This window comes from Lygodium microphyllum, unplaced genomic scaffold (assembly GCF_053477565.2).
Source record: "Lygodium microphyllum isolate KBCC unplaced genomic scaffold, Lygodium_microphyllum_v1.1.10 scaffold_245, whole genome shotgun sequence".
Taxonomy (NCBI): Eukaryota; Viridiplantae; Streptophyta; class Polypodiopsida; order Schizaeales; family Lygodiaceae; genus Lygodium; species Lygodium microphyllum.
Genome location: NW_028229728.1, coordinates 92,296 through 107,302, shown reverse-complemented (window position 1 = coordinate 107,302; position 15,007 = coordinate 92,296). Strand labels below are relative to the sequence as shown.

The 15,007-nt window shown below is 43.6% G+C and overlaps 1 protein-coding gene and 1 pseudogene across 6 annotated transcripts in view; one reads left to right on the top strand and one right to left on the bottom strand.

Annotated features, from left to right (window-relative positions):
• The first annotated feature begins 7 nt into the window (after window positions 1-7).
• The window catches only part of LOC148008229 (uncharacterized), a 53,842-nt gene continuing 38,842 nt past the window's right edge, over window positions 8-15,007 (top strand). For 3 of the 6 annotated variants that reach the window (XR_015690194.1, XM_087674384.1, XM_087674381.1), the window contains exon 1: window positions 8-592. Coding sequence is in view for 2 of the 6 variants with exons in the window: in XM_087674384.1 (XP_087530510.1) it covers window positions 584-592 (9 nt within the window). In the remaining 4 variants the exon portion in view is untranslated. The remainder of the gene's footprint in view (window positions 593-15,007) is intronic. The other 3 variants (XM_087674385.1, XM_087674382.1, XM_087674383.1) reach the window with 1 other exon arrangement.
• LOC148008230 (uncharacterized) overlaps window positions 2,915-15,007 on the bottom strand; it is a 37,695-nt pseudogene continuing 25,602 nt past the window's right edge.

The window sequence follows — 15,007 nt, the reverse complement described above, 5'->3', positions numbered from 1 at the left end:
GGAATTTGGCAAGGTACATGAGCGAACAACTCTATCTCCTGTACATGGTAGCACCAACAGGATAGTGTTCTCCTGAACAATGTGTAATATTTGTGTTCATTGGTTTGGCCGATGTACTATATTTTCCCTGAGCCTCATTCAGTAGTTTCTTTTGCAACAGAAATTCAATGCCTAAGAAGTAATGTTACAAATCTTAGCCTGTCAGCTCCTATATCTGCTTTTCATATTTTCTTACCTTCCAGAAAATCTTCACAATCTGGTGGTCATGTTTGCAAGTAACTTGAACATCTCTTTGGGGCTTGACTACTTGTTATGTTCTGGATAAACTTTGCAGCAGTGAAGAATTCCCAAATATTTAGTGTTTCTCTTTTGCTGGGCTTCGGCTCTCTCGCTTTTCTGATGTCCTTCTTATAGTGTATTCTTTTTTCCTTCGCCATGCCAAGTTCTTAGTGCCTCAAACTTTCTGTGTTGCTGAGAAGTGGGTTGTCTTGTAGATGATTATCGCTTATTTTGTGGAGACTTGGGGAATGAAGTAAATGACGAAGTCTTGACAAAGGCATTCTCACGGTTTACATCATTCAATATGGCTCGGGTACTAACATGCATTATCCATAACTTCCCTTATGAATTTCAAAGGATGCTCACAGTTTTAACTTTGTGTGGATGAAAGATCTTAAAGAAAGTAAGATGAAGGTAAATTTAGTTTAGAAGTTTTAGCAAATAATGTTTAATTTGTGACAAGCACAATGAGTACAAGCTAGGTACTTTTGTGTTAGAAAGAGCTTATTGTACGTTTCCCAAGCCATTTTAGTGTTAAAAAAACACGTGCTTGATATCAGTCAGCAAGTATCCGGCATTGGAGTTTTGCTTTGCATTGGTTTCAAAGGTAGTTACTTGATCTTGTATGTAGAAGTTAACTTGTTTATGGGATAGGCTATGTGTCCTTTGCACTTCATCTAGGCAAGTCTTTCATGGATGGTTTTGGTTCACCACCTTAGTTTATTCACTTCTACATGTTTTCCTAATCATGGATATTCATGCTTGTTTCTACTGTGCATGCCACACTTAACATGAAGGTGGATCCAGGATGTAGGTGGTCATTTAGGAGCTTGCTTTGATGGATGGTTGCTGATATTTTTGGTTGAGTAGATAGCCGTGCTCTTGCTTTTGTAGTTTCACCTACTTGTGCTTTGGCATCTCATTGATTTTCAGCATCAAATATCTTAACTTCTCAGTTTTTCTGATTTTTTGTCAAAAGCAGATCCCAGATGATATTAGATCCAAAAATTAGTTATTTTATTTTTGCGATTCTGGGGCTGAGTACTCTAATTTGATCCACAATCTTCAGATTGAAGAGTGCAGAGCACTTTTTTCACTTGAAACATCTTGAACTTGCAATATTGATTTTGTCAAAAAAGAAAACAATCGTGTTGGGTCAAATTAACAGGTGATGAAATTATGGTTGGGACCTTGACTGCTACATAACTAATGTGCATAGAATGCAACTCCGAGCTCTAGATGCAATGGAGGTCCTTCCAAGCTCTAATCATGAGCTTATGATGCACATGGGTCCTTCACTAGGCACAGGTGAGTCTTGCAAGTGATGGCAAGCCATGAATTTTGGTGGGTGACCTCAAGCAGTTTTAGCAACAGCAGTTGAGCAGTGTGGGAGTGCAAGGTTGAAGAGGAGAGTTCATTTTTTATGATGCAAGTTGGTGGTGTTGAGCCAATGGTATAAAGGCTTTTGTGCAGTGCATCTGCCTGAGAGGGTCTCTCCCTCTCCCTTTGTATCTTTTGGATGAGGTCTCCTTAAGCATATTAGGTTTGTACTGAGGTTGGGTGTTGAACCCTAGATTGGTCCAAGGTATCTGCAAAATGTTTCATCCTCGAAACATTTCACCCCTGAAATGTTTGTTTCAGGGGTGAAACAAGTCGATATTTCAGCATCAAACATCTCAATCTTGGGCAGGTCCTATAGTGACACACCATTGAAACACCTGAATAATCAGGTTGATATATGAAATATTCAACAGTGAATAATGTCTTTCTAGAGTGAAATGGCTAGGCGATTTCCCTCCTAAAACACATTTCACATTTCAGCTGTACTGAAACGTTTTCTTTGTATTGTTGCAAAGAAAGTTCTGCTTGTACAGGGATTTTGTGGGCATATTCTTTCATGACATGATAGTGCATTCAAAGAATAAAGAAGAGAGAATCACAAGCATTTGGCCATTGTCTTTGATGAACTCAAGAAGAACATGCTAGTAATCAATGATAGAAAGAGTAAATTCTTCTTGAAAGAAATTCATTTTTTGGGGCATATTGTTGTTGACTATGGAGCTCGTGCATGTACCAGCAGACTATGGTGGGTGGAACTCCATGGATGAAGAGAGAGAGAGAGAGAGAGAGAGAGAGAGAGAGAGAGAGAGAGTATATTAACGTCTCTAAAAGGCCAATGTGGCCTATGAGACCAAAGCATTACATACAATTATGGTGTGTTTCTCATCTGGAACGAGAAAAGATGAAAAACATGCCTATAAGACTGAAAAAATGAAATAGTGTCCTATAAAAGGGAAACATGTCAATGATCTAAAAGTGAAAGTAGAAAAAGGAAGACTCTCCATCAGTGAGATGTTTGTCCTCTAAGGAGGTGTATCTCTGCATGGTTGAGGCGTCTCGGCATTTGTCTCCTGTGGCGCTCAATGATGGCTTTAATTTGTCTGTGGTGTGGATGTCTAGGCCTTCGTCCGGGTGGACGTGGGCGCCTAGACCGGCTAAGTGCCACTGCTCTATCCAAAGGGACACCTATAGAAGATGAGGTCCAATGATGATGTACTCCTGTAGGCTATGTGGCAGTAGTAGTGGTATCTGCCATACCATGTCGTGTATCGGTGAAAAAGTCAGTGACTGCTCTCTATCTATGTGAGCCGAGATGTGGGGGCCTCCTACTCTGTAGAATTGTTGCTCTGCGCCTCTGGAGCTCCAAGAGGAAGAATCCCAAGCATCTCTGATCCTCAAACTGAATGATCCGTCTCAAGGGTCCAAAACCCTCTTGAAACAGACAATGGTATCTACCTCGTATATTATAATATACAGTGCATCGGCAGATGTAGTGTTCCTCTGTCTCTGGCTCTCTGTCGCATAGTGGGCATATGCGTTCCTCTGTCTGTATACCCTCCCATCTACCTGTCTCAATCCTTAGGTGGTGGGATGAGGTGCGGATCTGGCCAATAATTGTGCGTAGTCCAGAGGCAGCTGTGTGTCCATGTAATTGGGTCAGGTGATGAAACCATCCTCAAATACCTGAAGGAAGTGGGTCTGGTAGTGTGCCATCCTCGTGCCATGGGGGGAGGGGGGTCAGATCCAGGTCTTCTCTGTATCTAACTTCAATATGTCTGGTCTGATTACATGGTTTAGCTCTGATCGCGGCTTAGGTCAAGTGTAGGGCAATCCAGGCTATAGTCAAAGGGGGGTAGTCTGTCAATCTGCAGCCTATGTAGACTCATCCATGTACTCATTTGAGCATACCAACAATGTCTATCACCATCTGCTGCTAGTTGTCTAGAAGAGGCCAGGGCTAGCCGTGGGTATCTATCTTGGGGGAGCTCCCATAGTCTATGTATGAAAGTCACTGCCTGGACCAAGGCCTTAAGCCACCATGGGTGATGCTTCCAACTCAGCTTTGATAATCTCATGTGGGGTCGAGCTCTTTGCTCATATCATATGTGAGATCATCATGACCAGTGGTCTTTCCGTATGCTCCCACCCGTCATAGTATTCCTTCTCTGGTCCATCCTGGTCTCCCAAAGGCTGTCTCCTCGTGTGAAAGAGACTCGGACCCCAAATAGCTGCCCCATATAGGAGTGTGGGTGTAACCAGTGTGTCAAAAAGCCACAATTTGGTGTGCGGCTCATGAAATTGTATGTGAGCACATTGCCTCTCCAATGCACCTAAGGCTGCATATGCTTTTGCCAAACGAGCCTCTGATGTCTCTCTTCAAGAGAACAATGGTCCCTTCAATGTGACCCCCAAATAGACATACTGCCTAACCATCTCCACTGGCTCTCCATCAAAAGTAAACTGGTGCTCAGCTCTTGTCACCCAAGCAACTGAAGTGTTAAATACCATAAGTTTAGTTTTCCCAAGGTTTACCTTAAGATCTCTATCTTTGCAAAAAGCTGATAATGCATCCAAGTGTCTATTTAGTCCCTTAGGTGAGTCAGATATAAGTACAATATCGTCGGCATAAAGCAGTAATGGTATCAGCACTCCAGCTAGGCTGGCTCCGGCTCCACCAGTTCTGTCCACATATTCTGAAATTTCATCTATGTACAACCCAAATAGTGTCGGTGAAAGTGGACCGCCTTGTTTCACCCCAGTGGTGCTATTGACTGTATCTGAGATGCCCTCAGGTGTTCGTACTCTGCCCGTCACTGTCTCATACAAGGCATAGATACTCCACTGTATCTCTACAGGCACATCAATGTTTTGCATTCTTCTCATGAGTCTAGCACATGGCACTGTGTCAAAGGCCTTGCGAAAGTCCACAAAACAGCAGTAGATCTTTTTCTTGAATGCCTTGCCTTCTTCGATGATTGCCCTCAATGTAAAGATATGGTCTAGAGTTGTATATCCCCTCCTGAAGCCAGCCTGGCCTTTTGATCTCAGGCCATGCATCTCGGCCCATTCACTCAATGCTTGTTCCACGATAGAGCCATATATTTTGGCCAGCATGTGTCCAATCATGATAGACGATAGTTAGTAGGTAGCGCGGGGTCTCCACTCTTAAAGAGCGGCACAATAATATGGTCTAACCAACAGGTTGGAAATCCCTCACAAACTACCCTATTAAAGATGTGGGCCAGCGTTGGTGCCAAGATATCACAAGCATGCGCGAAGTGTTCAACTACTAAACCATCATGATCTTGGGCTTTTCCATTTTTAAGTTTCCATATGGCATTCCTTACTTTTTTTTCTGTGAAAAATCTGCAATTTTCTGGTCTTGAGGTTGAGGGGAGTGGCATAGGCTCTTGGCCAGGAACATGTCAGAAGTGGAGCAGCAGTGGAAGCATAAACATGTGCTGAAATAAATTGCTGAAACACAAGACAAAAAGAGAAAAGAAAAGAGCACGATACAGATGAGAACTCAGATGTATGCACGGGAAATGGAATCCATATATCTGAACACGAGACAGTCGCATACAACAGTGAGTCACTGGCTGCGTGGGCACTGGCACTGGCTCCTCTCTCCACAGAGTCTGCAGATGGTGAAGTTGAAGTGACTGACTGAGGAGGAGCCACTGAGTATAAATAGGCTGAAAAAGTGGGGAGCAATAATGCTGGTCGGACAGCATTTAATGCTGGCCGACTGGTGCATAAAATGCTCCACTGGCATAAAATGCCACACCAGAAAAATACCTAAAATACCTAATAAAAATGCCCAGCCCAGATCAAGCTCAGACTCACACATGAGCTGACAAATACTCTGCTAACACCCTCTCTTAGATCATGAGTGATCTGATACAATACAATAGTACAATGAATAGGGATCAGAAACTATACAACATAGAACCACCAAGTAGAACCATGGATACCCAAGCAGTGGGTGATCAAGCCACCACCAAGGTGCCTCGGAGAGAACCTAATGTCGATGTCGATCGTACCAAACACTTGAAAATAGAGAAGATCATAGCATGTCTCTGTGTCCATCACCAATGTCTCGCAGGAGCATACAAGACCATCCTGTCAAAAATGCCTCTGAACATAGGTGACCATGAATTCCCGCCTTTGGCCAGACCGCCAAAGTGTCCCCTCATGTGAGCTCCAGACGAAAGCCTCCCGCTCTCTGTCAGATAACCAGCTCATCATGAACCTGGATGTCAATCCCAGCTCCAGGATTTGATTCCGCCAGACTGAAGTCGATGCGTCAGGGATGTCCCTCTCTGGAACCTGTGCACCTGTATAAAAGTATAGATGAGGCGCAGCTGCCCCATCTGAACACCCGCTCACACTCCCTCTCTGGCACAAGAGAGTCGTGAGGGATGACCTCATCACCACCACTAGAAAGCAGCCGAGGAAGGGGCCACCAAGCCCTTCCCGCGATCCGAAGAAGAGGATCCCTTCCGCGCCTTGGACTTCACCTTGGTCGGAGGATCGGAGTCGGAGTCTGATGAAGGAGAGGACTCATCGGTAGAGTCAACATCCTGCTTCGTCTTCTGCTCCTTCTTCCTGGAAGCCGCTAACTTCTTGCAGTCCTTCCGCAAATGTCCCTTCTTGCCACAGTGGTAACACTGGGCCTTCGACTTCTTCTTCCCGTCACCCCTCTCTGAAGCTACATAAGCCTCACCTCCATAATGGGCCGAAAGCCGCCCTTGTAATCTCAAGGATGCCTCATGCTCAAGAAGCATCGAGGTCATATGTAACTTATCATCAGTGGAAGTGCGCGGAGGAGCCATATGGAGAGGATAAGAAGAGAAGTAGAGAAGAGATAGAATTGAGAGAGGAAACATAGCCAAAACACAAGCACAGACTGCAGAAAATGAGAGTTCACATGCAATATAACCCAAAATCTGATCAATAGAAGACAAAATCTGCTGCAAAAAGTCAAAAAATCAGTCAAAAACTGCCAAAAACAGCAAAAACGGCCTGAAGTAACAGTCACCCAGCCACGAGAGATGCTGAATCAGCAAAACACAGGCTGTAAACTGGAGAAAAACAGGTAGAAAACTGTCGCCAGCAGCTGCAGATGAAAAACGCAGGCAGCAGAGGGTGCGTAGGCAGCAGAGGGTGCGGAGGTAGCAGGTGATGGCAAAACTGCAAAAAACGCAGGCTGAAAACAGCCCCAAAACAGGTCGCCTGGCTGCAACAGCAGTCGTCTGATCAGCAGGGGTACAAAACAGTCCTGAAATCAGCAAGAAAACACAGCAGAAACACAAATCCAGAAAACTGATACCATGTCAGAAGTGGAGCAGCGGTGGAAGCATAAACATGTGCTGAAATAAATTGCTGAAACACAAGACAAAAAGAGAAAAGAAAAGAGCACGATACAGATGAGAACTCAGATGTATGCACGGGAAATGGAATCCACATATCTGAACACGAGACAGTCGCATACAACAGTGAGTCACTGGCTGCGTGGGCACTGGCACTGGCTCCTCTCTCCACAGAGTCTGCAGATGGTGAAGTTGAAGTGACTGACTGAGGAGGAGCCACTGAGTATAAATAGGCTGAAAAAGTGGGGAGCAATAATGCTGGTCGGACAGCATTTAATGCTGGCCGACTGGTGCATAAAATGCTCCACTGGCATAAAATGCCACACCAGAAAAATACCTAAAATACCTAATAAAAATGCCCAGCCCAGATCAAGCTCAGACTCACACATGAGCTGACAAATACTCTGCTAATAGAACATCATAGAGTGTGCAAGCATATCCATGCCAATCATCTGGTCTAGTAATCTGTAAGGGTGGCTGGTTCTCATGCATCCTTTTCCATGCTCTCTTGCTGTCCTGTCCCAAGAACATGGAATACATTTCTGTTTCTAGTCTGCTTAGGTATTCCCGTTTCTTTTTGCATACCAATCGTCTGAAGAGTGTTCGAGCATGCTTATGTGTACATATGCCAAGTGCCACCTCTCGCTGAAAACGTGCTCATGTCTCTCTGCACTCATCATCATACCAGCCATTCTGTGGGGCATAGCGAGAGAGAGAGAGAGAGAGAGAGAGAGAGAGAGAGAGAGAGAGAGAGAGAGAGAGAGAGCGCTCTTGTTAGTATACACGAACTAAGAGATTGAATTGATAATGGTAAGTGAGATGAAAGTACAACTAATAGGGCTTGAATATATAGGCCAAGGAGTGTACCTAACTCTATGATGTGATGTTGGGAGGTGTAAGACATGCTCACACCTTTGACACACATATACACACATGTAAGGTGTGTCCACATATAGGGGAAAAGAACTAACAAAACTCCCTTGCTTCATGGCTGACTGAACTCATGCTAGGAAACATATGAAAACAGAAATGGGAAAGTTTTATCTTGAAGAAGTGTCTAAGCCCATATGATGATTCCGGAAAAGAGATAGATAAATGAGAGAGATGCAATATGAGGATGGTCATGGCATGGTCTATTGAGAAGCTGAGTGACTTGAAGTAGGACATGGTTCAGAGGTGTGTGTGCATGGCTTAGAGGTTGATCAAAAGCTAGCATGGCTCAGAGGTACCAAGAACGTGACCAAAGGTTAAATACGTGGGTATAGCTGTCAGGCCCAACTCAAAGGTCATGTGTAAAGTGTTTACAATTCCTCCTTGAAACATAACTTCTTGGTGAATCAGAAGGAAAGGAAATAATAACAATTTGGATGAAAATTCAGAGAGTCGATCCCACACAATCATTTAGTAATAGAAAGTTCTTAGCTTGGATGTCAATCTCGAGGACGTTGTGGTGGATGTTGATTGATTGCAATGGCATCACCAATCACTGGATACTTGGCAGATCATCTAATTGACCGATATCAAAGGTGAGCACTTGAACAGTCTCAAATGTGTTATGGGATGCCTTGATTGGATGCTAGAGGGTGCCATCATGAAAAGTCCCAAATTTTATCGAGGAGATGGCGAGAAATTTTGATTAAAAACAAAAAAATTCGAAATGTATGTGAACAGCATCTTGATTAAAGCTTAAAACTTAATCACAGTTTTAACCTTATTTTTTCTAGAGCGTATGATGGGTTGAGGTGTGATCAATGTGGAGAACAAGATGATGTGATTCTATTTTAGATACGTGTGGAAGATAAAGCAACTGGCGATGTCACAGGTATAGGTCTACAGGTGGAGATTAGTTGCTAGGTTGGAAGATGATGTGGCATATAATAGTTGGATTGTTGGGAGGTGACACAAGGGATAGGTTAGACGGCGGTTGCTTGCACGATAGATTGGATAAGATGCACAATGAATTGGAGGTGATGATCAAGGTAGGCAACTTTGGTGAGAGGCATGTGCAAGTGGAGGGCATTGCCATGGCTGGTGACGCAAGCAGATATGGATGCAACTCACACTTTTTTTGCTTCTTTTTCTTCTTCTTGGTTTTTCTCCTCCTTTTTCTTCTTGTTCTTGCTTGTTTGGGTCGCAACCAAAGGTTGAAGGGTAGACAAATTGTGAGCAGCAGAGATAGAGCAGTGCTAAGAACAGAGGCGGTGATGTTTGCTAGCAATGTTCATGACAGTATGTGTTGGGGATTGTTGGAACAAGGCGACAACTAGCATGAGTAGAGTGCAAGGCTGAAGCACTTTGGTGCATAGGAATCGACCTTGCTTTGATACCATTGTTGGGTATGGAGCTTGTGCGTGTACTAACAGACTATGGTGGATGGAATTCCTCGGGGGGAGAGAGAGAGAGAGAGAGAGAGAGAGAGAGAGAGAGAGAGAGAGAGAGAGAGAGAGAGAGAGAGAGAGAGAGAGAGAGAGATCATGTGCAAGCCAATATGAAAGTGCTTTTTCACCTTCTACACTTTTGAGATTTTTGGTGCATATGGATTATGAGGAAAGCCTACATATTTTATTCTTCATTAGGAGTGCAGAGTTACATGGCCCACTTGAGAGGCCTTCTCCATTGGCAGCTCGACATGATTGAGATGATCATTCGTATGATGGTTTAATTGTATGGAAAGAACCATGAATAAATATGCAATGAACAATATAAGAAGCTAAAAGCTATAAGAAAGGAGAACTCTAGTCGATAGATAAAGAGCTCTATCTTATGCGATCTCATGGAGGTGTATTGCCTATAAATATACAGTTGATATGTGTGTTGTGGTCTAGGATGCTTGGATCGGCAAAGTTGGATAGCTCGATCAATCAATATGCCTTGTGTATGTGTAGATGACCGATGTTGTGATTGTATTGAAACTTCGCAAGTCTCCCTTGAGAAGAAATCTGCAAGTTACCTTTGGGCAGGGCCTCGATGTTTTGAGCTGATGTACTCTTGAGGAGTGTGCCTCAAAGCTATTGTATCTCATGGAGGAAGAGGCTAAGGCACCATTGATTAGTGAAATCCATGACTCTAAACAGTGGTCTAAACCTGTCTCTAAATAGATAATGGTAATGGCATTGAATCTTTTAGTATGTTGGGCAATGACAAATATAGTGTTCCTCTGTCTCTGGCTCTAGCTAACATATTTGGTATATGCACTTCTCTGGTGGCATGGATTTGTATTTTCAATCTCAATCTCTAACTAATGTGAAGAGGTACATAGTTGACCAATAGCACACCTGATCCCATGTGAGAGGTGGGTGTCCATGTATATTGGGTGGACAATAAATCCATCACTTGTAGTATGGAGAAGGTGCTCTTGTAGAAAGCCATCTTTGTCCCTAGCTCTTGAACTGGTGCCAACCATGTCCTCCTAGTGTCTAGTTGGGTGAGATCCATTCGGATCATAGTAACAGGGGATGGCCATTTTCTAGCTTTGTATCTCTCATTATTAGGACATGTATTTTTGCAAGCCTCACTTAACATGTGGATTAGTTCTTAATCACATGTTTAAGTAGTTGTTGCACATGTGAGGTGCAATTGAGGTAGTGTAAATAAGTGAGCCCAGAACTCCAGGGAATCAATGAATGTCAAATGCAAAAGTTGCAGTTAGTCATGTCGCATAAATACTAGGTGGTATCTGGTGCCTAAGTCATTTATTTGGCCTTAAGTATGGGTTGTTGACACTAGAGATATGGCGTTTAATGGTACTTCATACTGATTTGATGGTCAATAATGGCATAGAGACACTTGGTAGATGAAGTTGCCTTGCCAATTTAAATATTGGTTGGTTAGATTATTTTTCTAGGCACAAAAATAGTTATTAAATTAGTTTTCAGAATTTATATTCTGAAAATTAAATTAATGGGATGGATAATGCCGGAAATTCAGTTTAGAAGGTTGCCAAAAACTTGCCCATACAAGTTTGGGAATTTTGAGTTGGGGTTGAAGGGAGAAGGAAATCTCATTTTTGCATTTTGGAGCTATTGGGAAGAGAGGTTGGGTTGTTGCTGCTTGCTTTTGGGGCCATTTCTTAGCCATTGGAGACCATTTTAGTGAAGGTGGTTGTACATTCTTGACTAGGGAAAGTTGATGATCACAGTTGATGCACTTTCTCTTGAAGACTATAGCCTCTAATGCTCCCTTTGCTGCTGTTGAATCCATTTAGGCTGGAAAATTGGGTCAACATCTCAATTTCACCAAATTCTCGTGACAAATCTTTGAATTTTCTCTCTCTACAACATTCTCTCTTTCTCCATGCTCCCTTTGCTGTTGTTGAAGCCATTTAGGCTGGAAAATTGGGTCAACATCTCAATTTCACTAAATTCTTGTGACAAATCTTTGAATTTTCTCTCTCTACAACATTCTCTCTTTCTCCATCCATTTCCCAGTTTTGCTCCAAGTTTTAAAATAATCTAGCCGTTGGAGGTGGAGATTTTGGGTGAATCTTTGTTGGAAATCCTAATGTACAGCAGAAATTAGGGTTTAGCATTTGCCTCGGGAAGTGTGCTGGACATTGAAGACTCCAAGCTCTGAATTATTCTAGGGTGAAGGTGATTTTCAACTGAAATCAGTTGGAGGACTAGCCAGCCATCAAATTTGGGGCATTTCCACTCTTCTTGATGTGGGTGAAGGCCTCGAAAAGTGTGCTAGATGTTGAAAACTCCAAGCGCTGAATTATTCAGGGCTGAAGGTGATTTTTAGTTGAAATTACGTGGAGGATCAGCAACCATCAAATTTGGGGCATTTCCACTTTTCTCGAAGTGGGTGATGAAGTGAGTGATGCGCTGCGGAGATGCAATGTCCGGCGATGAAATGTCAGGTAAAGAGCAAACACGTGAGCAACAGCAGCGAGTGAGAGCGAGAGATGCAAGATGTTCTTGGGTACAATTGGAGTGTGTACCACTTTAGGTTTTTAGATAGATATATATAAAAGTACAAGTGTGCTAAGGGTGCGTTCACACCCGTGCACATATAAAAGGCACGATGGCCCTTTATTCCCAACAACCTCCCACCTAAAGGCAATGTGCCTTAAGAGGGGAAAAGAATCAGCTAAGTCTAAGTATGTACAAAGCTGAAATACATATATCTATCCAACTCCCATCATCTGTCGGCAATGAGCAAACCGCTCTGCTGGAAGACCCTTCGTGAGAAGATCTGCAGGATTATCACTTTGACAAGCTCAATGCTCTTGCTGTCAAGTACATCTCTGATGAAGTGATACTTCACCTGTATGTGCTTCGTCTTTGCATGAAAGACGAGATTCCGTGCTAGCATGATAGCACTCTGACTATCACAATGAAGAACGGGTAACTCTGTAATGCCAAGATCTCCCATCAGACGTGAAAGCCATAAAGCCTCCTTGCATGCCTCAGTAGCAGCCACATACTTTGCCTCTGTAGTAGACAATGCAACACACTTCTGTAGCTTGGAGATCCAAGAGACTGCTCCTCCTGTGAAGATAAACACATACCCAGAAGTGGACTTTCTACAGTCCGCATGACCAGCATAGTCTGCATCCGTAAAGCCAACGACAGATGCCTTCTGCTTTCCAAAGCAGATGCACAAATCACTTGTGCCTTTGAGGTATCTCATAATATCTTTCACTGCTTTCCAATGCTTTTTGCCAGGGTTTGCCATATATCTGCTAACCACTCCCACTGCAAAGGCAATGTCAGGACGTGTAGCAACCATAGCATACATCAAGCTGCCAACAACTGAAGCATATGGAATCTTGGCCATTTCAGCCTTCTCATCATCAGAGGTAGGGCTGTCCTCTGCACTGAGTTTCACATATGGAGGCAATGGAACACCAATTGGTTTCTCCCCCTCCATATTGAAACGCTGCAAAACCTTAGAGACATACTCATGTTGAGATAGAAAGAGTAATCCTTTGGACCTATCTCTGAGTATTCGCATGCCAAGAATGTGATTTGCATCACCAAGATCCTTCATGTCAAAGCTGCCATGAAGACTTTGCTTCAACGAATCCAAGGCATGAGTATCCCTGCTAGCAATCAGCATGTCATCAACATACAGAACCAAGATAATTAGGCTGCCATCTGCGGCCTTCTTGGTGTACAAGCAGTGATCCACTTGACTTCTTTGAAAACCTTGAGACTGCATAAATGTATCAAACTTATGATACCATTCTCTTGGTGCTTGCTTTAGCCCATACAAACTCCATTTGAGCTTACATACCATCTTCTCTTTGCCTTTAGCCACAAACCCTTCAGGCTGCTGCATATATATGTCTTCATGCAGATCACCATGTAAAAATGCAGTCTTTATATCCATCTGTATGAGCTCCATATCTTCAGCTGCAACCAAGCCCAAAATGGTTCTCAATGTAGTCATTTTGACTACAGGAGAGAAGATCTCATCAAAATCAACTCCATGTTCCTGCTTGTACCCCTTAGCAACCAATCTGGCTTTGTACTTTGGCGAGGAACCAAAAGTGACCTTCATCTTATAAACCCATTTGCATGGAAGCGTTTTCTGCCCTTTAGGCAACTGCACCAAGTCCCAAGTGCCGTTTTTCTCAAGAGATTCCATCTCTGACAGCATGGCTTTATACCATTTCTTGCTGTCCTGTCTGTCCATTGCTTCCTTGAAGCATGACGGCTCACCACAGTTAGTGATCATGACATAATCAGCCACATTATTTGCACCAGGAACGAATCTGTCGGGCTGTCTAGTAGCCCTAGACGATCTCCTAACCCAATGATCATTGTTTGCTGGCTGTTCAGCCTGCATATTATCATTTACAGCTTGCTGTCCTGGCATTTCAGCCTGCAAATCAACATTAACAGCTTGCTGTCCTGGCTGTTCCTGCACATTTAGTGGCTCATCATTATGGGCAATGGCTGGCTGATCATTTCCAGCATCATTTTCTTCATTCGCAGGTTCATTTACAGCAGGTATTTGCTGCTGTACAGCGGGCACATTTTGCTGTCCAAAAGGTACTTCTTCCCGGAATACAACCCTACGAACCTCCTCAGTCTTTTCGGATTGTTTATGCATGCGACCTTCCCGGAAGATAACATCGTTGCTGCGCACTGTTTTCCTTTTCACGGGATCCCACAATCTATACCCCATTTCACCCTCGTCACCATATCCTAGGAATATGCATTTACAGGACTTTGGCTCAAGTTTGCTGCGGTCTTCCTTACGAATGTGCACAAAAGCCTCGCAGCCAAACACTCGTAAATGAGCATAAGAAGGTGGCTTGCCCGACCACGCTTCTTGAGGGACTCCCCCCCCCAAAGACCTGTTTGGTGACCGATTGATCAAGTGAACGGCTGTCATAACAGCCTCTGCCCAAAAACCTGTTAGCAGAGTATTTGTCAGCTCATGTGTGAGTCTGAGCTTGATCTGGGCTGGGCATTTTTATTAGGTATTTTAGGTTTTTTCTGGTGTGGCATTTTATGCCAGTGGAGCATTTTATGCACCAGTCGGCCAGCTTTAATGTTGTCCGACCAGCATTATTGCTCCCCACTTTTTCAGCCTATTTATACTCAGTGGCTCCTCCTTAGTCAGTCACTTCATCTTCACCATCTGTAGACTCTGTGGAGAGAGGAGCCAGTGCCAGTGCCCACGCAGCCAGTGACGCACTGTTGTATGCGACTGTCTCGTGTTCAGATATATGGATTCCATTTCCCGTGCATACATCTGAGTTCTCATCTGTATCGTGTTCTTTTCTTTTCTCTTTTTGTCTTGTGTTTCAGCAATTTATTTCAGCACATGTTTATGCTTCCACCGCTGCTCCACTTCTGATATGGTATCAGTTTTTAGGATTTGTGTTTCTGCTGTGTTTTCTTGCTGATTTCAGGACTGTTTTGTACCCCTGCTGATCAGACGACTGCTGTCGCAGCCAGGCGACCTGTTTTGGGGCTGTTTTCAGCCTGCGTTTTTTGCAATCTTGCCATCGCCTGCTGCCTACGCACCCTCTACTGCCTGCGTTTTTCATCTGCAGCTGT